The 27,647-nt window shown below is 38.1% G+C and overlaps 1 protein-coding gene across 4 annotated transcripts in view; it reads right to left on the reverse strand.

The window, feature by feature from the left end:
* The window catches only part of ranbp10 (RAN binding protein 10), a 153,837-nt gene that overhangs the window by 47,132 nt on the left and 79,058 nt on the right, over nt 1–27,647 (reverse strand). For all 4 annotated transcript variants that reach the window (XR_009645616.1, XR_009645615.1, XM_060838170.1 and 1 more), the window contains exons 4-5: nt 23,485–23,652; nt 2,064–2,086 (exon numbers count right to left, since the gene is read on the reverse strand). Coding sequence is in view for 2 of the 4 variants with exons in the window: in XM_060838170.1 (XP_060694153.1) it covers nt 2,064–2,086; nt 23,485–23,652 (191 nt within the window). In the remaining 2 variants the exon portion in view is untranslated. The remainder of the gene's footprint in view (nt 1–2,063; nt 2,087–23,484; nt 23,653–27,647) is intronic.

Below are 27,647 nucleotides of genomic sequence, written 5' to 3' on the forward strand. Positions count from 1 at the left end.
TGATTGATATTGCATGTGTTTACTCTTTACCCCCTTTTTTGAATGCTATTGTATCTTCCACTGATGCAAAATATTTATTCAGCAACTGTCATTTCCTGCTTCCCCATTATTATTTTCCCAGCTTCATTCTCGAAGTGTCCAATGTTCACTTTGACCTCTCTCTTGCTTTTTATATATTTAAAGAAGATCTTGTTTTCAATCTTGATATTACTTGCAAATTTACCCTCAAAATGATCTCTTCCCTCCATTATTTGTTCTAGCTGTCTTTTGTTGGTTTGTAAACATTTCCTAATCCTCTGGCTCACCACTAATCTTTGCCGCTTGCATGTAGTTTTCTTTCGATTTAAGTACATTCCTTGGAAGATCTCAAAACTTACATTAGTCGTTATGTTAACTCATGGTCCAATTAAAGCTTTTCATGATACTAAGCCATACAGACTAGACAGCTCCCATGTTGCATGTTAGGTTCTGTTGAATATAATGATATACAATTCCAAAGATCACTATTCTCAGTAACTTCTGGGGGCATGAAGAGGGAACTAAAAGGATATCAATTTGTCAATCTGGTAAAATTTGCAAAAGTAATGTCACGTGCTCCCATAACAGAACACACTCTAAAGAAATTAAATATACAGTGACACCACATACACATATATAACTAGGTGTATATTTGCAACATTCCAAAACAACAATAATGCATTTGAAATAAAAGTCCTACCTAATATAATCATTCAAATTAATGATTTGTTACTTTTCAAATATCTATTCCATAATATTACAAAAAACTTTCCAAATAATCTTCGCACAATACTTAACACTTCACAAGTACAGTTAACATTTACAACCAGTGAAGCACAACTCTCATGGCCTAAGCAGGAAACAACTAACACTGATCCAAATTTTGCAGTTAGTGGCAAAGTATCAATTTTTGTTGTTGACCTCAAAGTAAGCTTCCACAAAAATCTAGTGAAATATATGGCTGAATTTCACCTTTCCTACTACTAATTTCATGAGTTAGTGGGATTCAGGAGCATCCAGCAACAACAATATCATTAAAAAGGTGAAGCAGCCAATCAGAAAAAACTGTCAAAGACCAAAACCAGGAACTAAACAGCTCTGATTAACTTTCATGTTTTAAATCAGATATTGAAAAATATATTTAATTTCTTTAGAGTGTGTTGTGTTATGGGAGCATGTTACATTATTTTTGCAAATTTTACCAGATTGATGAAGCCCTAATTGATATAATTTTAGTTCCCTCTTCATGCCCCCAGAAGTTACTGAGAATAGTGATCTTTGGAATTGTATCATTATATTCAACAGAACCTAACATGCAGCATGGGAGCTGACTAGTCTGTATGGCTTAGTATCATGAAAAGCATTAATTGGACCATGAGTTAGCAGAATGACTAATGTCGGTTTTGAGATCTTCCAAGGAACGTACTTAAATGGAAAGAAAACTACATGCAATGCGGCAAAGATTGTAATTAATTAAGGTAGAAGCTGAAATATGATATTTTAAAAACAAAATGATTGAATTTGAATCATTATCAGAACAGCTAACATTCCTCAAATTCAAAATTACATTTTTCAGGGCCAGAGAGATCAATTAACACCAACTATGACTTAAACAGACCATTAAAAATCTACTTACATCTCTTTCAAAAAGGCAAAACTTCAAGTATTTTTACAACAAAATAAAAAATATGAAATGGTGAAGTTCATATTAAATCACTTGATTTCTAAGATTTCCAACTATGAGACTTTCCATAGCACACCTTGTGGAAGAACAGGAGAACCAATAGCAGCAACTTCATGTGCTTGAAGTGGAGTTGGCTGTCAATTTTACTGAGAAATGGTAACAAATATTAACAGCTTTGCCTGAATTACAACCACAACCAGGTGAGTACATTAAGTGACATAAAAATTTAAAAAGGTAATTTTTTAAAAATGGCAGCTAATTGGCTCTTTCCAGAGTGAACTGCTTTCAGTAAAGACTTTTAGCAAAAAAGCACTTCTACAAATGGATTTCAGTTCAGGAAAAAAAAGTTATTTATACTTACAGGCAGGTCTGTGAATGCTATTCCTGTAAAAGAAATCCAAAACACCAATTAACTTTTTTTTTGCATAGTAACTACTCAATAGTACGGAGAGCATGTAATCTACATAGTAGATTTAGCATTGCAGATTTCATTACAGTTACATCAGAAAACAGTCAAAAGGTGGCACTCTTGATCTTTATACAGACCTATATGTTTACAACTAATTCTAACTTCGCCAATCAGCAAGTGTCCAGAGTGAATGTAATTGAGATATGAAAGCTGCACACTCTGCAGTAACTATCAAAAACATTAATATATCAGTGTAATCTATCCACAATCTTTTGTTAGCTTAACCTGTATAATTTGAGATCTTTATTTGCTGACTGCCTAGATCGTATCCTTCATTTGCATAGAAGTTAATCCATATGTAATTCATAGAATTGTGCAATCTCGTTTATACTTTCTGGCCTGTAGGTGTGTATTTGATAGATTAGTACCTATGAACGTTAGCTGGTGGTTGAAGAGAAAAGATTGTTCAGCCCTGTAAGAGCAAAACTCCGTGCTGTGACGGGAAATCCACAGCACAATAGTTTGTGATTGAATGAATACACCACATTTGCATTGTATCAATGACATTCTAATAGTCTGTCACAACCACTGTTTAAGACAAATGTTTTACGATAGAAACAAAAAAAATTAGAAAATAGAGCCGTCATCAGGTTCTTCCAAAAATGCTACATTTATCTGGAATCATAAAGTTAGATATGATGTGAGGTGGTCATTTGGTGCATCAAGCCACTTGGAAAAGACCTATCCAAATTATACTTATTCCAATGCCTCCATCTTAGGTTCAATGAGGAAGATGAGGACTTGAAACAGGTTGCAAACCTAATTCCACCAACCATTTAGACAGTGAATTCCAGCTCATTATTAAGCACGCAAACTTTTTTCATCATTGAACATCAAATCCTAGTGATGAATTATAGAATGGAGCACAAAAGGAAGTCATGAAAGTTCTTGCAAAGCAGACTCTGCTAGCTTCACTCCCGCATTCTTATCACACTATCCACAACTTTCACTGTCCCTGCATTCAAAAGAAAGAAAACTCAGGCTGAAAAGCAAACCATTTCTTTTCCCGCTCTGGTACAAATTTGGCTTACAATGGCATCACTTGTATCCCGTTAGAGATGAATACAGGTTTAATGTTGGTTAAATCAACTCCTTAGCTCAGCCCTGGTTCCTTCCACCTTTTCTGATGACTTGGGGCCTAACCTGTCTGTCTATCTCTCACTCTGTTTTTCAGACAAAAGATGTACTACGTGAAACTTTCCAATGGTCATCTTTATTAAATACTCATTTTCTAAAATTAATCTATTGCTTTTCTATTGTTTTATCATCAAAATTTTACTTTGAAAAGTATGTTTAATGCCATGTTGAACTTGGTGTTTCTGGGAATTGTTCATTGGTTCCACAAGTCCAAAAAAAAACTTGAAATGTGGCCTCTCACATTTAATGGATGGAACAAGCCTCTTAGAATGATTTAACACTTTTGTTTATGCCACCATTTATGAAAGCACTCATCTAAACAGTTACTTCAATTTGTCCTGTCACTTTCAAATAGTGTGTATACACAACATATGACCATTCTATTGCAACCACTTCTAGCTCCTTTTCTTTTAAAATAAACCAAAATAATATGGATGCAATGTCATACAATCTTCAACTTTTGTGCCTGTGAACAGAAGGGCATCACGTGGAGGTCAGACTTTTTAAAAATTGGATTACATGACACAGGTAGATGGGGGTGAGGGAAAGACAAGGACAGAAAAATAAAGCAATAAAAAAACCATCACAAATTGCATGCTTTCTGCTGACAACTTTTTAAAATGAGGTATTAGTGGAAATTGAACACATTTCAAGTTATCGTGTTTCTTTGTGGTGAAGGTTTAAATTAAGAAAATTGGTCTAAGAAAGAACAATACAACCAAGCACTGCCCTTGTAGGAATTAAGGATGGAGTCTATGTTATGATAAAATAATTAAGAGTGCTGCTTTGGTTTAGGCAGCGACTCCACAATGATGCAGAAATTAAGGTTCTGTGCACCTATTCCAATGGCACAGACGAATATTAAATTATCACATATTTCTGATATCTTGATCAACATCCCTCCCTCCAAAGCATCCAATCAAAAGTAGTAACTGATTTTTCACTTAACTTTTCTTTCCATGTTACTCAAATTAGTGGCTGGCTAGGCTTGCATAGTAATACACTCCAAAATGTAACAAAATATTTTTTTTCCCTACCACAGCTCAATATGATAAATATGTAAAACATTACTAGAGCCATATACATGTATGCTGCTGCTATTCTTATTAAGGGTTTAATCGTTTTTACTCTACTTTGAAACCCCTTTAAAGGTTTGTTCAATTGTACTGAATTTTGGCATCAGTATCACTAAGATGAGTTTAAAAAATGTTTTGCAGGTGAGAATATTTAATATCTAATTGGGATTCATGAGTTTATTATAAGTTAATTGCATAATATTATCAACAGAGCTGCTGTTGTAAAGAATACTCCAGTATTGACAAGGTATTTAAAATAGATACCAATTACAGATCAAATATATTACAATTAGCTCAAGCACCTCTCTTTAGGTTAAAATATCTTCAAATCAGCTTCTTTCAATATTCAAGTATTAAGAGACTGACAATTAACAGTTTGACAGCAAGCACTTCCACTGCAGACATTCAAGGCCAGAGTAAATTAGAATGCAAGAGATGACCTGTTAAATATAGTTTTGAGTATATCTGGAAATAGAAAATGTTCTACCCCAAAGAGGTAGGCAATCAAACTGTTCCAACTACTGTCAATGCCTATGTTTATCAGTTTCTTGCAGGTATTTAGCAGTAGTTAAGGCAGTTCACCAATAGATTTCTCACACCTTCCTACTGGTCACTAATTTAGTTCCAATAGATTAATTTCCGAATTGTGTTCAATTTGGTGAACGGAAGTAATAAATTGTTTCACTGATCAAGTAAAGCACCGAAAAACAAAATGAGTGTTTTACCACATCAATAACTATCCTCTGTACCCTTACAGATTTACGGTAATTCACATAAGATTGAGAATGCAATGTTAAGTATAGCAATATTAGTAAGGGAGGTCCAGTAGTTTGATTCAGCCACAGTGAAAAAATGACAAAATAGTTCCAAATCAGGACGATACGTGGCTTTGAGGGGAACTTACAGCAGGCCGTTCTTTCTGGTGACGTCAGAGTTGCATTCATCCAAGCAAATGGATTGCATTCCAACACACTAATGCAGATGATGTACAAGCTCTGGAGAATCAGCGAGGGACTCAGTCACCTTAGAACTTCCATCCTCTGACCTATGTTGGTCCAGGTGAGTCTCCTGTGAACAGTAAACCCCCACTGGGATTTACTGTTTGATACTGGAGGATTCAACAATGATAATGCCATTGAAAAACAAAAGCAAGATACTAGATTTCATCTTGGTGAAGATGTCATTGTCTTGTACTTGGGTGGCACAAACATTATTTGGCATTTTCAGCCCAAGCTTGAATATTGTCCAGGTCCTGCTAAACAACAGAATAGACTGCTTCAGTACTGAGGAGCTGGAGTAATGATGAACATTATATAACCAGTAAAGATCCTCACTTCTGACCAGAATAAAAATTAAAGATCATTGGGCTTAGGACACCATGCAGGTTCAGTCAAGGTGTTCAAGATGAAATTTATCTGAAAAATGAAGACAGTACATAGTTACAAGGAGGAAGAGGGATAACAGTAGTAGGTATATAACTCATTTGGAGATTTGGCACAGACAAATTGGGCAGAATGGCTTCATTCTATTCTGTAACAATTTGATCAACTCTCCAGAGATTTGCTGAAGTGGTTGTTACGTTTTAAAGGTTCGTTCAGGCCTCTCCTCACGTCTGTTCAGAGTTAATTAAATCAGAAACAACTAATGCTGCATTGATATATTTCCTGATTCTTTGCAACTCGTCAATGAGTGCAGGAGACCATATATAGTCCTAGAACATTTTTCTCACTGTCATATAGCTGATGGGCCTAACACTCGCCAGGTTCTATTCCTGCCTAAACAATCACAGCCAGAAAATTACAGACAATAGTTTCACTTTCTGGTTTTGCAGTTACCTCTGGTGTCTGCCAAGGATCTCTCCCGACCCCATTCCATTTTTAATCTACATGCTAGCCCCTGACTACCATCTGAAAGAATGTCAGAAACCACTTACTTTCCACTACTGTTTGTTTATACAACTTATTTGACATTTCATATTCAATGAGAAATTTCTTCTAATTACATATTGGGAAAATTGTAGCTGTTGTTTTATGGATTCCTGCCATAAACTCTGTTCCTGAGTTATCATTCTCATTCTTGGCTACTGCCAGAGGCTGAACTACATTATTGACCATTTTGTTGTCCAACTCAACTGAGCCAAGTTTCTAATCCCACACTCTCTGCATCACCAAGATTGCCTAATTCCAACTCTGTGCTATCGTTTGACACTGGCAATCTTAGTTCTTGTCACCAAAACCGTCACCTGTGCTTGTGTTACCTCCTGATTCAACCACTATAATGAACTCCTACTCTCACTTAACATGCATTCATCTACAATTCTGACACAGTATCCAAATTCCAAGTCTCTTTTAGCCATAAACCCCTGAATTCACTGATCAAGGTTAGTTTTTTGGCATTAATTTATGAATTCACTGCTCCGTATGCTTATATCTTCCTTCAGCTCTACATGTCTCCAAAATCTCAGTGTTCCCCTACTGTGACTTCACCAAAACTCCAATTTCCATTGCTTTACCTTTTGTGGGACTTCAGTTGCCTTGGCCACAAACTCTGAAGTTTAGAAACAGAGGAAGAGGTCATTTAGCCTGTTGAGCCTCCTCCAATATTCCATGAGATCATGGCTGATCATCTATATCAATGGCCCTTTCCTGTACTATCTTCATACCCCTTGAGATCATTAGTCTCCAGAATATGGAATATTCTCTTGTATCTTCTGCATGATTGTACCTCTACAGCATTTTGGGGCAGAGGTCTGAATATCTCCAACTCCAAATGAACAAATTTTCTCCTCGCCTTAGTCTTAAATGGCCTCCCTTATTCTTGGATTATATCCCACAATTTTAGATTCACCAGCAAGAGAAACATTGTATCTACATCCACCTTGTCACAATCTGCAAGAATTTAAGTTCCAATGAGGTCACCCCTTGTTTTTCAAAACCTCTATGGAAATAAAACACAGAAAATGGAGAAACTCAGCAGGTGTGACATGCAATTGTGGAGAAAGAAACAGCGTTCACATGGAGTCCAATATGATTCTTCAGAACTAAAAGTGGTTGGAAAACACTTTTAAAATATATTTTATGGCAGAGCTGGAGGAGGGACGAAGGGATCAGATGATATCTGGTGCAAAAAGACAAAGGGTTTGTTAATGGTAGTGAATGAGAAAGAGATGTAATTAGGTGTGAAAGAAAGAGAATGGCTCCTTTCTACTGACAGCAAAGTAAACAAGGCAAAGTTTTGAGAATATAAGAAAAGTTGAGAACAGATATAATGCAGTCAGACTTTGAAGTTGTGGCATTTAATACTGAGATCTAGAAAAGGAAAATTAGGCAGTGTTCCTCAAGCTTGTTTGTGCCTTATTGGAACATTGGAGCAGGCCCAGGACAGAAATGTTAGCATGTAAGCTAGATGGTTTATTGAAATGGCTAGCAACTGAAAGGTCAAGGTCATTCCTACACACAAAGCAGAGTGTTCTGCAAACTGTTCATCCAGTCTGCATTTGGTCTCACCAATGTAAAGGAGACTGCACTGGAGCATCGAGACAATGTAAACTCAGTTTTCTCAAAAGACAATCCTGCCAACCCAGGATTAATCTGCTAAAACACTATTATACTCTCTCAATGCAGTATATCCTTCTTTAGCTAAGAGGAGCAAAGCTATTCACAATACTGAAGGTAAACTATCAGCAAAGTTTGACACAACTGTGGCACAACATCTTTATTCCTATACTAAAATCCACTAGAGATGAAGGGCAATTTACCATTTCCTTCCTAATTGCTTGTTGTACTTTAAGAACAAGGACACCCAGATTCCTTTGGACACCTACACACCCCTACCTCTCATCATTAAAGTAATATTCTTCAATTGTTTCTTCTACCGAAGTGAATCACTTTACAATTATGCACATTATATTGTATCTATCATATTTTAACCCGTTCATTTAGGCTGTTCTCTTGACGGCTCATTGCATCTCCTCCACTTCCAACCCAGCTTGGTATAATCAGCAGATTTACAATTGGTCTCCACCTCCAAAATATTTATATAGAACGTGCATAGATTGCTTTGCATTTAGCACTAATCCTTGTGTACATGATTAGTAACAGCCTGCCCTTCAGGGTGATTCCTTCAAATAAACCGATCTGCCATACAGCCTCTTAATGAAGGGAAATAGCCACTCTAAGAAAGGTTATAAAACATCAAGTAATAAGACGAGGGAAAAGGGATACAGCAGCAATCATGGTAACTTTAATATAACTGGGTTAATCAAACTGAAGAAGGTAGGTACTACAAAAAATTCATAGAGTACGTTAGGGATAGTTTTAAGAGCAATAAGTCATGGAGCCAACCAAGGAGCAGGCTATCTTGGATTTCATAATGGGTAAACAAGGCAGGTTTAATAAATGACAGAGTAAACAATCCCTTAGGAAGCCACTGTACTGACATGATATCATTTAATATTCATTTTAGGAATTAGAAACTTGTGTCAGAAACAACTGTATTTAACTTCAATAAAGGAAATTGCAATGAAATGAGGATACAGTTATCTAAAATGAACTAGGTGGATAGACTAACAGGAATGACAGAAAGCAAGCAGTGGCAGGCACTTGAGGTTATTCATGAGTCTCAGCAAAAATATGTTCCATCAGGAAGAAAGATTCAAAGAGAGTGACAAATCAACCATAGCCAAACAAGGAAGTTAAGGAGAGTATTTAGTTGAGAAAAAAAGCATACCAGGAGGCAAAAGTCAATGATAGCCTTGAGTACGGAGATAAATCCAAGAAAGTAGGATTATAAAAGTAATTAAGACTATAAAAGTAATTAAAATAAAGTATGAAGACAAACTAGTGAGGTTTATAAAAACTGACAACAAATGAGCCTCTTTAAATACGTAAAGAATGAAATCAAAATGAACACAGACCTCTTAGAAAACAAATCTGGGGAGATAGTTGTGGGGAAGACAACAATGGCAAATGAGCTTGTTACGACACAGGGTAAATCCTCCTGCTTACTTTAAATCAGAAACACAGAAAAGATTTATCCTGTGCAGTAATCTGTGAAAATTCGAGAGGCCAAAAACTATTTAAGGTAAAAATTAACAACTTTATTTCGTACAGTATAACAGAGAATAATTAACTAACAACTATTTACAACTCTTTTCTCTAAACTATCTTAATCCTTCCCTTCTATAATACTACTCCCCGATAAAATCCCCCAATTAAGGTTTACCAAAATTTCAAGCTTTCAAAACCAGCCAGTCGTCAAATCTTCTCTTCCTTAGTTGTCTTTTCTTCTTCTGAGGGATGTCTGTTTCACAGCTCACTGATCGATCAAGGTACTTTTAAGAGAGCTATTTTTCAGGTGGACTCGACATGTTGGTGGCATGGCAGTACTCCTCCTAACTGTTCAATTTTCCACAGTCTCATATCCCCCCCAAAGAATCGGATTGTGTCATTGGCTTTTAAGATTGTCAATATACTAAATTCAAACTTGATATTTTTCGGGGTATAAGTTAAACTGATTGGCCTAATTCAATTTTTTTTTGTCTCCAGGCAGCCAGCTACCCAAACTGCTGGCCTACATGCTACATTGTATCTTGTTGAGTACATTTGGTGCTGTCAGGCAGTTCTGCTAGCTTTTAACTTTCTTAAAGGTACAGTACACCCACATCTTCATAAAGGATCTTACAAGAAGTAGCTAGAGATAGTGGATGCATTGCTTGCAACTTTTTAGGACCCTGGAGAAATACCAGAAGATGGGAAAACTGCCAGTGATGCCCCTATTTTAAAAAAGGGACAAAGCAAAAAGCAGTAACTATACAAGCCAATTAACCTAACGTCTAATGCTGGAAAAGCATGGAATCAATTATTGATCATCTGGAAAATCATAATCTATTCAAGCAGTCAGCTTAGCTTAATGAAAGTGAAATCGTGTGATTAATTTATTGGAGATTTTCCAAGCAAGTCTCAACCAGAGTGGATAGAAGGGATCCAGTAGATGTGTTGCATGTGGACTTCAGAAGGCATTTGACAAGGTATTTCACAAAGGTTAAGTCATAAGAACCCACTGTTGGAGATAGACCAATGGCATGGATAGAAAATTGTCTCATGGGCAGGGAAGAATGAGTGGGGATATGGGGTTCTTTTTCAGATTTGTGGCCCATGTGGTTCCATAGGGATCTGTGCTGTGACCATGATATATTTATGATACATATGCATGATTTGGAGGAAGGAAGCAAATATAATAGCCAAATTTTCAGACAACCCAAAAATAGGTGTAAAAGCAGCTTGCCAAAGGGATACAGTAGAAAGAGATAAGTGGGCACAAAGTTAGCAATTGGGTATTATGTGGGAAAATGCAAAGTTCATTTTGGAAGAGAACAAAATAATTGTATTATCTAAATGGAGAAAAAGTGCAGAAAGCTGCAACACAAATGGTCTTTGGTGGGTACATGTGAACGAAAACCTAAAAGCTAGTATGGAGGTGCAGCAGGTAATCAGGAATGCTAATGGAATGTTGGCCCTAATTTCAAGGGGATTTGAATACGAGAGTAGGAAGTCTTACTGAAACTGTACAGTTTTGATTATATCTGCAGTATTCAAAGTAGTTTTGGTTCCCTTCTTTAAGAAACAATATAATTTCTTTGGAGGCAGTTCAGAGAAGGTTCAAAAGGATGATCCCCGGTATGGAGGTATTGTCTTATTTGAAGTGAAATAGATTGGGATTCTACTCACTGCTGTTTAGAAGAACGAGAGGAGATTTCATTGAGGCATGTAGGATTCTTAACAGTCTTCTTCGACACCATCCTTCGACTGACTGAACTGGTCCTCACTCTTAACTTCTCCTTCCAATCCTCCCACTTCCTCCAAACCAAACGAGTAGCTATGGGCACCCGCATGGGCCCCAGCTATGCCTGCCTCTTCGTCGGATATGTGGAACAGTCCATCTTCCTCAGCTACACTAGCACCACCTCCCACCTTTTCCTCCGCTACACTGATGATTGTATTGGCGCTACCTCGTGCTCCCACTTTACTAAAACCTTCCAACCCGACCTCAAATTTACCTGGACTGTCTCAGACTCCTCCCTCCCCTTCCTCGACCTCTCCATTTCTATCTCGGGCGACCGACTCAACACAGACATTTACTACAAACTGACCGACTCCCATAACTACCTAGATTACACCACCTCCCACCCTGCCCCCTATAAGAACGCCATCCTATATTCCCAATTCCTTCATCTCCACCGCATCTGCTCCCAGGAGGACCAATTCCACTACCGAACAACCCAAATGGCCCCATTCTTCAAAGACCGCAATTTCCCCTCCGACATGGTCGACGATGCTCTCCACCACTTCCTACACCTCCGCCCTTGAATCCCGCCCCTCCAATCACCACCAGGACAGAACCCCACTGGTCCTCACCTTCGATCCCACCAACCTCCGGATACATCGTATCATCCTCCGTCACTTCTGCCAAATCCAAACAGACCCCACCACCAGAGATATATTTCTCTCACCACCCCTATCAGCGTTCCGGAGAGACCACTCCGTCCGTGACTCCCTCGTCAGGTCCACACCCCCCAACCCAACCTCCACTCCTGGCACCTTTCCCTGCAACCGCAAGAAGTGCAAAACTTGCGCCCACACCTTCCCTCTCATTTCCCTCCAAGGCCCCAATGGATCCTTCCATACCCGTCACAAATTCACCTGCACATCCACACACATCATTTACTGTATCCTTTGCTTCTGATGTCGTCTCCTCTACATTGGGGAGACAGGCCGCCTACTTGCGGAACATTTCAGGGAACACCTCTGGGGAAACTCGCACCAACCAACCCAACCGTCCCAAGGCTGAACACTATAACTCCCCCTCCCACTCTGCCAAGAACATGCAGGTCCTTGGCCTCCTCCATCGCCAGACCCTGACCACACGACGCCTGGAGGAAGAGCACCGTATCTTCCGCCTAGGAACCTTCCAACCACAAGGGATGAATGTAGATTTCTCCAGCTTCCTCATTTCCCCTCTCCCCACCTTATCTCAGTCCCAACCCCCGGATTCAGCATCACCCTCTTGACCTGCAATCTTCTTCCCGACCTCTCCACCCCCACTCCCTCTCCGTCCCATCACCTCCACCTTCACTTCCTTCCACCTTTCGTATTCCCAGTGCCCCTCCCCCAAATTCCCTCCCCCTTACCTTTTATCTCAACCCGCCTGGCAGGCACTCCAGCCTCATTCCTGAAGGGCTTATGCCTGAAACATCGATTCTCCTGGTCCTCGGATGCTGCCTGGCCTGCTGTGTTTTTCCAGCACCACATTTTTCACCACTCCTTAACAGTCTTAACAGGGTAAATGCGGAGAGGATGTTTCCCCTTACAGGAGAGTGTAGGAAAACATGGCATGGTCTTAGAATTAAAGGGTGCCAATTTAAAACTGAGATGAGGAGAAATTTCCCGAGGGTAAAATGTCTTTGGAAGTCCTTGCCACAGAACTATGAGTGCAAAGTCCTTATGTATATTTAAGGCTGACATAGATAGGTTTTTGATCAGCAGAGGAAATCAAGGGTTAAAGGGAAACAGCAGGAAAGTGGGTGTGAAGAATACTGGAACAGTCATCACTCTACAGATTATAGAGGCTCAAAGGGCTAGACAGCCTACTCCTGCTCCTATTACTCAAGGCCTTAAAGGTCTAACCAGGAACACTGATTAAAGGTAAAGTTATAAAGACCAACGAAATATTCTATAGTATTCAAACAGAATTTTCTATGAATACATTTCTGGAAAAGAGTAGCAGGTTTATTTCCTGTACAGATATTGGATACTGAAAATAACAATCTTTCCAGGTGATGGTGTAAGAGCACTCAAATGGTTTTCTTCATCGTTAAAGGCCTTCAGCCAAACCTTCCAGCTTGTTGCAGACCAGGCATTGGACCAAAAGATACACATCAAGATGCTGTTAATTCAATTGACATTTGAATCTAAGTGGGAAATGCCTTAAGTTTCAATTCTGATGGGAAATTCCCTTGCTCTTCAGGGTCCTCAGTGAATGACTCCAGCTCAGAGTCAGAGTCAGGAGACTGCAAACAATTCCTTGGGACTTACCTGAATAGTTAGTGAGCAAATATTAGAAAATCTAGTCTAACATCTGGCTAAATCTACAATTGACACGTGTAATCAACACCGTCACACAGTCCAAAGATGTGCGGGTCAGGTGAATTGGCCAAGCTAAATTGCCCATAGTGTTAGGTAAGGGGTAAATGTAGGGGTATGGGTGGGTTGCGCTTCGGCGGGTCGGTGTGGACTTGTTGGGCCGAAGGGCCTGTTTCCACACTGTAAATCTAATCTAATCTAATCTAATCACCTCACTGGCTAACCTGAACAATTCTCATACTTTGGCCACCTAGATCTACCCCCAACCTGCCTAGCCTCTCCACCAATGCTCTTTCAAATCAAGCCACACACCTCATGGCCCTACCCACAGCCACCTAGCCCCCCATTACCTCGCTACACCTCTTGCTCACTTACCGACCCATTTACCAACATTCAAACCAGACCATTACACTTACTATACAGGAGCTACTAGCATAAAAAACTGAGCACATCCAGTCTTTCCCAACTCAACTTGCTCAGAAAGTATCCAAGACATGTTTTATTATGTTACTCTGAAAGCCAGACTAGAAAATGGCTTTGAAACTTGTAGCACTATCTAGTTGATCACATGGTATTTGCTTGGAAAGTCGGGGCCTTTGTATTACTGGTTCAAGCATTTGCTAAAACCCAAACACATACTCAAATATTCAATTCCAATCACCAGATGGAGCTGTGTAAAAGCTAAATAGACATAGTGTGGTGTTCAGTAGTTCTTGGATTCAGTACAGTATGTTCAGTAACTAGAATAGTATACAATGATAATAGAACATATTTTAACAAAAATACATCACTCATGCCAACCAATTTCATAAAAAAAGGTCCAACTTTTATTTGAAAAAAATCATATGTTCTGCTTAATCATAAAAATGATAGAGGAAAATACAGGATTGCCCACTTCCAGTCTTAAATCACCACAGCAAAAACAATCTTCCACTAACAATTCAGTGGGTCCCTGCTCTTTGACAAACTGGATCAACTCACTTATCCAGAAGGACTGTTTGGCCTAGTTATGCTTATTTTTAAAAATCTTCAACAGAAGTAACTCACCCATTTATGAGAGGTGACAGTCTCGTAGTATTGTTCTGGGGATCTGGATTCGAATCCCACCATAGCAGATGGTGGATTTGAATTCAATAAAAATAATCTGGAATCAAGACTAATGATAACCATGAATCCACGGTTAATTGTCAGGAAAAACCCCATCTGATTCACAAGTGTCCTTTAGGGAAGGAATCTGTCATCCTTACCTGGTCTGGCCTATATGCAACTCTAGACCCATAACAATATGATTAACCCTTAACTGCAGTCTGGGAATTTAGCGATGGACAATAAATTCTGGCCTAGCCACAATGCCCTCATCCCATGAATGAATTTTTAAAATATACTGACCTTAACATACAGTGAGTTTTGTGGCAACCTTATTTTACATAACTCCATTTGAATCATAGCATTTAATATCCTTCACATATTCTTGATAAGGCAGTTATAATAGTTAAATAATTTTAAATTATATATTAGAGGATTAAACTTCACCAAAACATCACAAGTTCTTGATCCAAACTAGTTTTAAAAAATCATAGTCCATACAAGTAAGTTTTTCTAGAACTGTTGGTAACGTCAATTTGAAACTGACTATTCTAGACAGCCAACACAAGATTGGATGACTCTTTCAGAACCAAATATTTATTTTGATATGTATTTAGTTTCTTCAAGAAATGACTGATGGCCATTCAATCCCCACTGAATCTTCTTATTGTAAAATGATGTATACCACTGTCATTGGCATCAATAGCCAGTTTGAATGGTTTTGCATAATTCAATACTGCTAAAACAATTGCAGTTGTCAATACAACTTTTATACAATCATACAGCATGTTGTCAAACGCATTTAGACATTCTTGTGTCCATTCAAATTTTCTGTTTTCTTTTTTAAAAAATGTCAGGAATCACCATAATGTTGAAGTTTAGAACAAACTTCTGATAACATCCACTCAATGCAATATTTTGAGTTTCATCCCAGGCATGGGAAAATTCAAAACAGCTTTTCCCTTTCAAATACTTTCACTTCAAGGTGCAATTTAGCATTGTCCCATAGTATGGCTCAAATATGTCACTTCTGCATTGGAAATACTTACTTTTAGCAAAATTTATAATCGATCAAACAGTTTAACCAAGTGGTGTACATGTTATTTCCAAGTTTGGCTGAATATAACCAAATCATTGAAGTAAACCATGCATTACATAGCCTTTCAACGGTTTTGTTGGTTAATCATTAGAGCTTTGCTGATATACTTTTATTCCAAATGGAAGAGACTTTGCATTAATAAAGTCCACCTGATGTTTGAAAAGCTGGTATTCCTCATGTTGTTAGGCAATGGAACACGTGATATTCTTTTCGCTATTGAATTTTGGTGAAGAATTGTGCTTGTGCAAGTCTTTCAATGCTGTCTTCCAATCTTGGAATAGAATAGCGATTGCTTTGTTACTGTGTTGACTTTGTGACTATCAATTGAGAATCTTTGCTACCCATCCAGTTTCATCAATATCAAAAAAAGAGGTGAGCACAAGTTACTATGACTCAGTTCAATGCCACTGTCCATTAAAAACTTTAACTCTTTCCTCACTTGAGTTTATTTTGCTGGAATGAGTCTGCAAGGATGTTGTTTTACGTGCAATTCATCATGATCAGCCAAATATTCACCTGGCATATTCACCCCCATCAATTTGAGTTTGTAATAACTTTAAGTCACTTCAATAACTTTCTGAATGACTAATTATCATGCTACCAGACCTTTTAAACACCTCTATTATGATTTCTGGAGGATCAACATTTGAACATTCAATTGATGATGCAGTCTCTAAACAGAATAAAAATTCTCAGTTCAATCTCCATTTCCTACTTTATCACAATTACACTTCACTCCTGACTATCACCCTTGCTATAATATTGTCAATATATTAATATCATAATTGTGAGATTTAAACATTTAATTTTTTTGTTATTTTTGAGGATCTGGGTTTCTGCTTTGTTGAGTTGGTTACTAGTGGGTTTTCAGAATGTCTGAGTTAAGTATTCAGTTGTAAGTACTTCTGAAGTCATGGGTGATTTAAGTTTTTAAGGTCTGGCTTTGGAGGTAATGGATTTTGTGTACTGCTGATGGACTTCTGTTCAGTTAGATTATTTATCATGTGGGACACAAAACAATGGGGCCCTCAAGGTTGGTTAGTGTGTTCTGGAACTTCAGCTTTAAGCTAAAGGGAAATGTCCATAATTGAGAAAGGAAGCGTTTCAGTTTCACTTTGAGTACGTTAGTCTTGTTAAGTTCTTGGATTAGGATGGCTGTTTAGGTCAGTGCTGCTGAGAAGAGCAAGATACACAGAATGATAGAATCCCTCCAGTGTGGAAACAGAGCATTTGGTGCACTGCCCCTCTTAAGAGCAAATCACCCAGACCCTAGCCCTGTAACTCTGCATTTCCCCTGGCTAATTCTGATCCTGCACATTCCTGGACACTATGGCAATTTAGCATGGCAAATCTACCTAACCTGCACATCTTTGTAGTGTGGGAGGAAACTCATACTGATACTGGGAGAATGTGCAAACTCCACACAGAGTCTGGAATCAAACTCTAGTCCCTAGCATTTTGAGGCAGCAGTGCCAACCACAAAGTATAGTGAACTAAGTTACTTTAGCTCTTTTGTAATAAACTTCAGTTTTATTGTTAAAGCAAAATCTGCAGCATTCCAATCTCATGCTTAAACAAAAATATGGTATATCAAGCCAGGTTCTTGTCTAGAATACGACTGATGGGGTAATAACGTCAAGTGGGATCATAACATGACACATCGGCTGATCCTCTCTCCTGTCTAGAGTACTCACTACATAATTTACACCATTGTGTTTCTTTGACTTGATAAGGTCTTAACAACTTTGCTTTTAGTGGTTCCAGAGAGGTGCAACAATATTAATACCTTGTCTCCAGCTTTTTTGCCAGTTCCTTCCAGTGTTGCGCACTCTTCAAAAGTTGTTTGGTCAACTCTCATACTTTGGTTAGATCCTCTCTAAAACTTGAGATTTAAGATGCAAGTGTAAACTGTGCTTTAATTTATCATCCTTTCTCGAATAGACTCGAGCAGTTCTCTTACCTCATGTCCAAATATCAGTTAAAAAGGACTGAAGATTGTTGATTCATTGAGACCATCCCAAATGGCAAACTCTAAGCAGGGAATTCCTTTATCCCAATCATTTGGATATTCTATACAATAAACTCCAAATCATGATCTTCAAAAGGTTAATGCTATCTGATAAGAGGTTGTAGTAATATTTTCCACCATAAACTAGTCATAATTTATTTGAATACTTGTGATATATAAACATATCAACATTCAAATTTTATTTCTTTGAGTAATCAATACCTCACTTTTTATTGATTAGATTAGATTAGACTTACAGTGTGGAAACAGGCCCTTCGGCCCAACAAGTCCACACCGACCCGCCGAAGCGCAACCCACACGAAGTGCCGCCCATTGCTTCAGAAAATCTTGTGGAAACATCCGTAATTGTTACAAGATACTTATTCCCATTCCTGGCTTTAGGTAGGAGTCCTACACAGTTAGTAAGACCCTGCTAAATAGTTATTTGAAATCTAGTGTTGAGATTAAAAGGTACAGGCTTAATTGACAGATGGAGTTTCTCCACTACGTAGGCCATACACATCAATCTGACAAATTATGAACACATTTTGTGTAATCCTCACCAATAAAAATAGTTTTAATATTTTATCTTGCATTTTCTTAATACCTCACAACATTATAATGGCAGGCCACTTGGGGATGTGCAAAATGTGTTATGATACTCAGATGGAACTACCACCAGAAGGACCACTGCACATTCCTCATCACTTGGGATTTAAATTGATTTCCTCAGTAGTACTTTTGAAGATAAAGTAACAACTCTCAGCTGTGCATTCTGATTCAATACCTGTCAATGCTGTTTGGTCTAACTCTCAATTCAGGATCCATCTTTTGTTTTTCTGTTGAAGATGATTAGCCAAACATATCAGCCTTGTTATCTTGATCTGCACTTTTTGGTTTTACAATCTTTTGAAAACTATCAAATAATTGAATTTCAGCCAATTCCCTTTGTCATAGGTTCTTCCTCCTGAGATCTAGTCATAACAAAGAGTCAGAAAACAGTCCAGGACTTCCTTCCTTTAGACCTCAGTGCCACACCCTCCATGAAGGCAACACTTCTGAATGAGCCATATTTCCCAAGATAAAAATCAATATTTTCTATAAAGGTTTGTTTCATTCGTCCAACTATAACCTCGCCATTTATTAAGTTACTCTGTAATCCAATGCTGTATAGTGGGACTTGTTTGTAAACTCCAATTAATATTTTCTCCTTTATTAACTCCTCTGAAAGACAAATGTTATCAGAAGTAAGCATCAGTGACCAACTTGCTTCAGTGTCTATGAATATCTCTACCAGTTTACTTCTGTGATTTGAAATGCAAGGAAATGCCTCTCCTTTAAAAGGTAAAATATTTAGAAACTCCAGGGGTTTGACTCTTTTTGTCAATATTCAAAGAATAATTTTCATGACTGTCATCAGTCATCCCTTCCTTTTTAAGGAAACGTTCTCTTTGTACTGCTGCTACAGTTTTAATACCAAATGCATGGGAAAATGCCTTCACAAAAATGTCCCACCTATATGCTGCTATTTTAAATTTCAAATTTACGCATCGCATGTCCCTCACCACAACTTATTGTGAAGAAAATTACAATACTACCTTTTTGTCCCTGTCCTTGCAGCACATCTTCCTGTTCCAGTTTCAGCAGCAGCAATCTCTTGGTGCAACCATCCATGGAAAGCAGGGTCGAACAAGAGCAATGGAATGACCATGTCCCACTTTTACAAGACCAGGTGGTATGCTCAGTTAACATTTTCAAAGATCTCAGAGTTTCTAATGAGGGAGAGGTGGATGTTAAGGTAAATGAGTGGGTCGTGGGACTAGTGTTGAACACTGGGCAAGGAGATAAATGGAGGGGATGAAAGTGAGGAATGGGATGAATGGGAATGTGGGCGAGTGGATTGAGAGGGGGCAAATCCAATTATGTTGGGAGCAGTGTGGGAAGAGTGTGAGAGAGGGAACTCCTTAGTTGATTTCTGGCATATGTCAGTGATTAACATCAGTGATTAATCAGTTAAAATACAAGAATAAACATCAAGTTATGTGTCGCATAACAGGCCCTGATTTCTGAAACAAAGATTCCAATTTAAATTTTCAGTCACTAAATCTTATACATCCATCAGCCCTGAATTTGTTGACCTACTTATCTAAAAGGCCCAATTTTAAAACCCTCATTTTCAATCCCGCTATGTTCTTAACCCCTTCAAACCTTTGTAGCCTATTCCAGCCCCACTAGCCATTAGATCTCTACATTCTTCATAGTCTAATTTCTTATACATCACTTTTTTAAAAATATTCATCATTTGGAGATAACGTTTTAAGCTGTTGTGGCCCCAAACTCCAGAAAGATCTCTTAAATATCTTGCCCTTGGCTATTTAAAATGTTTATTAGAATTTTCCTCTTTGGTCAAGATTTTGGTCAGATCTTCTGATGTCCCCATGTGGCTCAGTGTTTTCATTGATACCACTCATCTTAGGCACTTATGACATTTGACTATAATAAATATGCTATATATAGATGCTGTTGCGGCTGAAAGTGCCAGCTTTGCTTTGGAATAGTAAGCAGTCTGCAATTGTACTTACAAATGCTTCAATATGCTGTACAATTCTCCACATGAGCATTGACTGCAAATATTCAGGCTCTAATTATCTACAACTCAGAGGACTGAAAAGCTTAGTTCTGCATCAAGTAAATCAACCCTACAAATAAGCATGCAGCAAACAAAGGGACAGGAGTCTCCACTGCCATGTTCACGGAAATTAAGTTACTGTGAGAACTAACAGAAAAAGTGAGGACTGCAGATACTGGAGATCAGAGTCAAAATGTGGTGCTGGAAAAGCACAGTAGGTCAGGCAGCATCCAAGGAGCAGGAGATTTGACATTACGGGCATAATCCCTTAATCAGAAAAGCACCTGCTGTGCTTTTCCACACCACACTGTCCACTTTGAGAACTAAAAACTTAATCTTTTTCCTTTTAATCGTGTAAAAATTATGCAAATTTTGATTAGCAAACTAAGATGTACTTTCAGTTTACTGCTTAATATATTTTATACAGTACACTTTTTTAAAAATTCATCCTCTATGCCTATTAAAGTTGAGGTGGTTTAAGGGATCAATTTGCCATCCAATAAACTGTTGCTGTCAGGGAACCAAAACAAAAAAAAACAGGTAATTCCAAAATAATATTTTTTGTGATTTTAACATTGGTCATCTCGAAGACCTGGCCAGATTATTAAGATCAAACAACTCGGCACTCTTGGCAATTTGAGATAATGTGTTTGAAAAGACAACATATTTTGATTATCTAAACTGAATTATTACTCCTTTATTTCCACTTATTTCTCATTAGCTGAGAAATTTGTGCCTGAATCTTAAGGTTCAATGTATTCAATCCATAACTTTCTTGAATAATTTTAATGTAAAATCTTACACTTGATCAGATTGTATTTCTGTGGGTAGTCTGAATCTAGCAAAACAAAATTAAGCAACTGTTCTACAATCCTTTTCACTGTGATACTGCAAAATGGAATGGAGTCTGGAAATCTAACAAACATCCATTATGATCAACAAATACTAATTCTCACTTTTGTTTTAGGTAGGGATCCTAAGCAATCAATGAAGACTCTTATAAAAGGTTCCTCAAATGCAGGAATGGGTATTAAGGATGCTGGTTTTATCACTGCCTTAGATTTTCCAATTATTTAGCTTATCCTGTGTCCCATATCCATTTTCCAACGCTTTTTCAGGTGACCTACTTTATTACCATGAAAACACGAGTTATTTTATTTTCTTTTCCTCTTCCATGGATTTCCTTTTTAACATGTGGTAAACTATCTTTACTATCTTCAATAAGATTTCCTTTTATCTTACCACTTCCTCTGATTTATATCCCTCACAGATTGAAACTGATGTCAGAAGCCAATTTTAACTTATGAACAAGCTCATAATCATCTGCCATTTTCACTGATAATCTTGCAGTCTTAACTCTCTGCTCTTCCACATGAGTTCTCACTACTTAAAGTGAATTTTTGAAATCCTCCAAAGTAATCATCTTTCTAATTGCATCATATGTTTGATCTACTTTCAATGCCCTTCTCCATGTATCAAAATTACTTTGTTTGATCCTTTCAAACTCAATGTACACCTGACCAGGTTCCTTCCTTAGATTCTTAAAACATTTTCTGTAGGCTTCTGGTATTAAGATGGCTTTTTTTCACCTCATCATATTCCCCAGACACCTCTTCTGATAGTAATGCAAATACCTCATTAGCTCTACCTATCAACTTTGTTTGAATCAACAATACCTACATGGTCACCATTCATTTCATTTGTTTAGCTACTTTCTCAAATAAAATAACAATCTTCTCGTCAAACCTTGGCAACTCTTGGATACACTTATACAGATCCCACCAGGCCTTTGGCTACAATGGGATTGCTCTCCATCACTGTCCTCATCACAACTCCTACATTTCAACTCTCCTTCCACCAGTGTAAGTCAACTTTGAGTTTTCAGTCCCAACTAAGCTAGGGGTATTCTCTCTTTCAGCTTTCAACTGTAATTCAACTGCTTCATTTCCTTTTCATGTTCAAGCTGCTTCATTTGCAATTGAATTTTAGCCATTTCCATAGATTCTGATGGCATTTCCAGCAATTGCAAATGTCAAGCTATTGCTGCAATTAGCTCCCTTTTCGCACAGACAAAAGCAACCCCAACTCCAGCTTGTCTGCCAATTCCAAAAGTTTTGCCCAGCTCCCTTTCTGTAAAACTCCAAGTGACTTCTTCCACCCCCAGGAAACACTTAGTGACTGAAAGAGTCATTACTACCCAAAATACATTTGGTAAGTTTAAATAGGGTGTAATAGCCAAAATTTTTTTAAAAACCCAACACTCACTGCCTACAGATTACAGATCTGGAATTACAGAATTTGATCCTTACAACAGCCCCCAGTTTGTTACGGACCAATCCAAATCCCCTCAAAATATATTAAGATGATAGCCTAGACCCTAACAGTTTCTTATTTTAAAAGATAAAGATAAGGCGTTGCATTCCAGATGCAATTCAATTGGTCAAACTACTTGATTTTAAGCAAAATACATTTTATTTTTATACAACCGTTACAAAAAAAACTGACTTAACTATAACTCTATCGAAGTGCTTAACAAAATAAGTATGCATATTAACTAATACTAATTAACTTCCAATATAGTAACATCCCATAAACATAACCTTGGCAAAGGCAAATTCAGTAAAATAAATTGTCGCACATGCAATTCAAGCAGCAGGAACAGAACCGCAGCTTTTAGCTGTAACCAAGAGGGATCAGCGCTTGCACATTCAGCTTCAAGACCCCAGCAACTGCTGAAAGCTAAAACTAAAACTCCCAATTCTGTGGGAGTTCGGCCCCACCTACTCAGCTGCTTCTGTTGTTCAACTTTCAGAAAAACCCAAGGGTTTTCTCAAGCGGTTTACTTTATTGGCTTTGAGCAGACCACGCAGAACCTCGGTTTTAACCTTTCTTTATTAAGAAAAAAAGGACATAAAACACCTCTTAAAGCTATAGTATCGCTACAATACTGGTGATTTTAACACAGGTTAAAAAGACACATTTACTGCAAAGGAGAATGAAACAAGACAATGCAATGTGATTTGCAAAATAAGTGGCATTTAGTCTTCAGCTTGTTTGAAGTGCAAATTATCCCTGAGTGAATGAGTCCCTTAATTATATTTCGCTCAAGGGGTTTGAAAATGGGAGGTGATGGCTTACCCAAACTGTGACCATTCTTCGTGTAAAAGCAGGTGTTGTTTATAAGGTTAACACAGCAGCCAATGACATCGCCAGTGGTGAAAGTGGGACCATATGGCTGTCCTGTACCTGAAGAACAGAAGGAGTGTCCATCGTCTCCATGATAGCCATATGAATGTTTGTCCCACCCTGAAAAACAGGATCAAGAGAAAACAGAGTTTAAGTTTGCTTCCATTCAAGCAATGTAATCTGGAAAAGATATTGCTGCTTCTTGCAATTCACACATAATTCACAGAAGAAAGCAGAAGTTAACATGGCTGTCCACTTTTCAAACACAAGATCAGCAAAGACCACAGAATATTGCAAGGTAATCTGCCATCCCTGAAACATGCCTGAATTGCATCAGATGACATTCTTGCTCAGATAACATTTCAGTTGTCCACAGCATTCATTTGAGAAAGTAATCATAACTTTTCAAATGGACATAGTGGGACCTGAAGCACCTGTAAGCTCCAAATGCAAAATGTAGGTTAACCCAAACTAACCCAACAAACAATCCTCAAAGGCATGGTTCAAAATAGCAATCCCAGAAATGCAATTCTTGTTTCATTTTTGGGGCGGGGGAATTGGGTGGTGGTGAGGGGGCTACTGCATGTGCACTAATGACAATCTTCCAGTTGGAATATGAAAGAAGTTCGATCATTTCCATGAGTAGCAAGCTGCAGCAAAAGTACCAAATATGTATCTGCAGTTCTGCATTAATATTTCAGGAAGAATCAATGCTGAGGCTAAATTCATCTTAGGGCTCAGTCCAGTGCACCAAAATTATGCCAGTTGGTTGGATTTCTCAGCAAAATGCCTAGATGTAATAACCACGAGAGTTCGAGGAAATACAAGCTAATAAATGAAGCCCCGTGAGTGTTAGATTGAGCTAAGGATCATCTGCAAATTAAATATTTTGGAAAGGATGTATTTTATGTCATTAGATTAGAAATAAAGATGGAATTAGCAAATGAGTTTTCCATGCATATTAAAGAAAGTATGCTACATTTCTGTGTGGAAGCCATTTTAACAGTGCCAGGGCAGCAATAAGGCAGTGAAACAGAAATAGTAGTCAGTTGTTGCATTGCATTGAAGCCACTTTTATTGACCTGCAGGTGACTCGGACCTCTCGTGGGGAAAAATAAGTGTTACCTCAAAAGATTATAGAATCATAAAATCCTTACAGTGTAGAAGCAGGTCATTCTGCCCACTGATCGTCCTAGACCATCTCACCCAAACCCACCACCCTACCCTAATCCTATAAAACCCTGCATTTCCTATGGCTAACCCACCTAACCAGCACATCTTTAGATTAGATCACTTACATTTTTTAGATTAGATTACTTAAGAGTCTGGAAACAGTCCTTTGGCCCAACAAGTCCACACCGACCTTCTGAAGAGCAACCCACCCAGACCCATTCCCCTACATTTACCCCTTTGCCTAACACTACGGGCAATTTAGCATGGCCAATTCACCTAACCTGCACATTTTTGGACTGTGGGAAGAAACCGGAGCACCCGGAGGAAACCCATGCAGACACAGGGAGAATATGCAAACTCCACACAGACAGTTGCCTGAGGCGGGAATTGAACCTAGGTCTCTGGCGCTGTGAGGCAGCAGTGGTAACCACTGTGCCACCATGCCGTTCAGACAAGAGTGTAGAAGAAAACCAGAGCACCCAGAGGAAACTCAAGCAGGCACAGGAAGAACATACAAACATACAGGTCCCTGGCCCTTTAAGGCAGCAGTACTAAGCACTAAGCCACTGTGCTGCCCAGATATTCAAGAAACTGGAATAGGATAAAGAAATTTATAGCTACAGATTTCATGAAGGGCTAGGCAGTCTTACATATTACAAACCAACAATTAATATTAAATCAATTCATAGAACTTAGAACATTACAGTGCAGTACAGGCCCTTTGGCCCTCAATGTTGCACTGACCTGTGAAACCAATCTGAAGACATTTCATTCTTGCCCATACGCCTATTCAATGACCATTTAAATACCCTAAAGTCGGCGAGTCTGCTACTGTTGCAGGCAGTGCATTCCACGCCCCTACTACTCTAAGTAAAGAAACTACCTCTGGCATTTGGGAGAAAGGAAGTACAGCAGAAAATAAGGACAGAAAGGATTAGATATTAGTTTTATTTGCATCTCTTATTGATATAGCCAAAATGATAATTGTATCTCTTTATCAGGCAAGTACAATCTCAGAATTGCACTGAACTCCATCTTACTGGTTGCAGATCGAAAATCGGGACCAAAACAGAGAGACATATTTACATAATGTCTCATCGTATAAACTACTCAGCAGGGTAGTTATGAATGCTGCATCAGCAAATATGCTATCAAATTTTTACATGGAAACCTCTCAATCTACAAACCACACAATTTATCTGTCCAATTTTGACAATAAGATTGTTGGAACAATGCTGATCATGCCATCAAGAACACACCTTTAAGTCACATTGTTGCAAGTCTATACATTATACCTTACAGCAAGGAAAAATAACTAACAATTAATTCACTTGTTGAACTGCAATTCATTCAACTCTACAGAAAGTCTTACTGTCTTCATTATAGATTAGATTTCTGTATAACTGAGACACACAGTTACTACAGCTAAAAGTTGAAAGATAACCGCTGAAATGTATTTTTAAATAGCAAAAAGGCCACACAAGTTGTGAATTACTGGTCGACTAATAACTGTCACTCTCCTGTCATAGATCTGAAATACGGTACATTACTTGTTGCTGTTAGACTAAACTGAACATTTTAACATTGACACAGTGTACAAAGAGTCTAGTCACAAGGCGATGAAAGGTGTCCGATTACACAGTCCAATACAAACACACTTCACAGTTAGCTAAAAATATCTCCTGACCAAATTAGTACTTATTAGCCACAGCAATACAGCTCGCTGTGGTGTGACACTAACAAAACCCCACTCTCATGTGCTTACACTCCATATGATCGTACTACATCTAAACAAATTCACTGTACAAGGAAAATGATTCCAAACTAGATCTATATTTCCTCCATTAACAATATAGCATTAAAGCTGCTGAATGAGGATCTCTCATTACTAATCCTGCCAATGTTAATCCCCTTTAACACAGAATCAGAAAAAAAAACTTCTGTATTCTTTCTCAAAAAGCAGCCAATTTTAAATCCCATTCTTTGGTTCGAATACTGGAATGTAGGCATCAATACTCTCTAAAAACGGGTGCATTCTAAAAACCGTATATCATGTCAAGCATGCAAATCTGCTTTTTCAAAAGGGGCATGTGCTGATTCATCCTCAACCTTAGTGTATGAATGTGAAATGTCCCCTTCTGGACCAGTTGATTTGAAACAAACTACAGGAATTGCCTAGTTCAGAACTCATTTATCACATAACATCTTCATCCTAAACAAATTTCCAATTTTTCGTGGCAGGATCACAAAAGATCTGTAAGTAGGTCTAAACAAATTTAAATGCATTTCTTTCATCCATTCATTTGCATTTATACTGAAGAATGCATAGACATTTAAGCTACATCCACAAACTCTGTTGCGCTGTAAAGCCCAATGAATCTCATTGTAAGAGATTCAATTGCAAAAGGTTTTAACTTTTCTCTCTGCACACCGAAAGTGCACAGCTGTAAGAAACTACAAGAAATTCTGTCAATGAAGTGAACATTGTGTTGCATTGAAAGAACTTATGTCAGTACAATATTGATGTCAGTTGAAAGTCTTAGTGAAATGAAACCCTGAAGAAATCAAACTCACTATGAAGATACAACTCAAAAGTATAGAAACAGCACATGGAGTTCCATGCATGTAGTGCAATAAATCAATGATCTGATAGGAGTAAATCAATGTATGTTGTTTCAGATGCAAGAGACTACAGCAAAATATTCACAAACTATACACAAAAGTGGGCCAGAGAACAAGTGGGAGATTAGGGAGAGAGGGCCCCTTGGGGTGAAAGAAAGAGGGTACAAGGAATAGACAACATTGCTCATATTTCCAGCTTATTTTATTTATATCTTATGATTTCCCAAATATTACTTCAAGGAAAAGGTATTTGTTTTTCTTTCTCTCTTCCCGAGCCTAGTTTTCAAGTGCAGAATGTACTGCTGGAATAATCATCAAAC

The sequence above is a fragment of the Hemiscyllium ocellatum genome, chromosome 17 (genome assembly GCF_020745735.1).
Source record: "Hemiscyllium ocellatum isolate sHemOce1 chromosome 17, sHemOce1.pat.X.cur, whole genome shotgun sequence".
NCBI lineage: Eukaryota > Metazoa > Chordata > Chondrichthyes > Orectolobiformes > Hemiscylliidae > Hemiscyllium > Hemiscyllium ocellatum.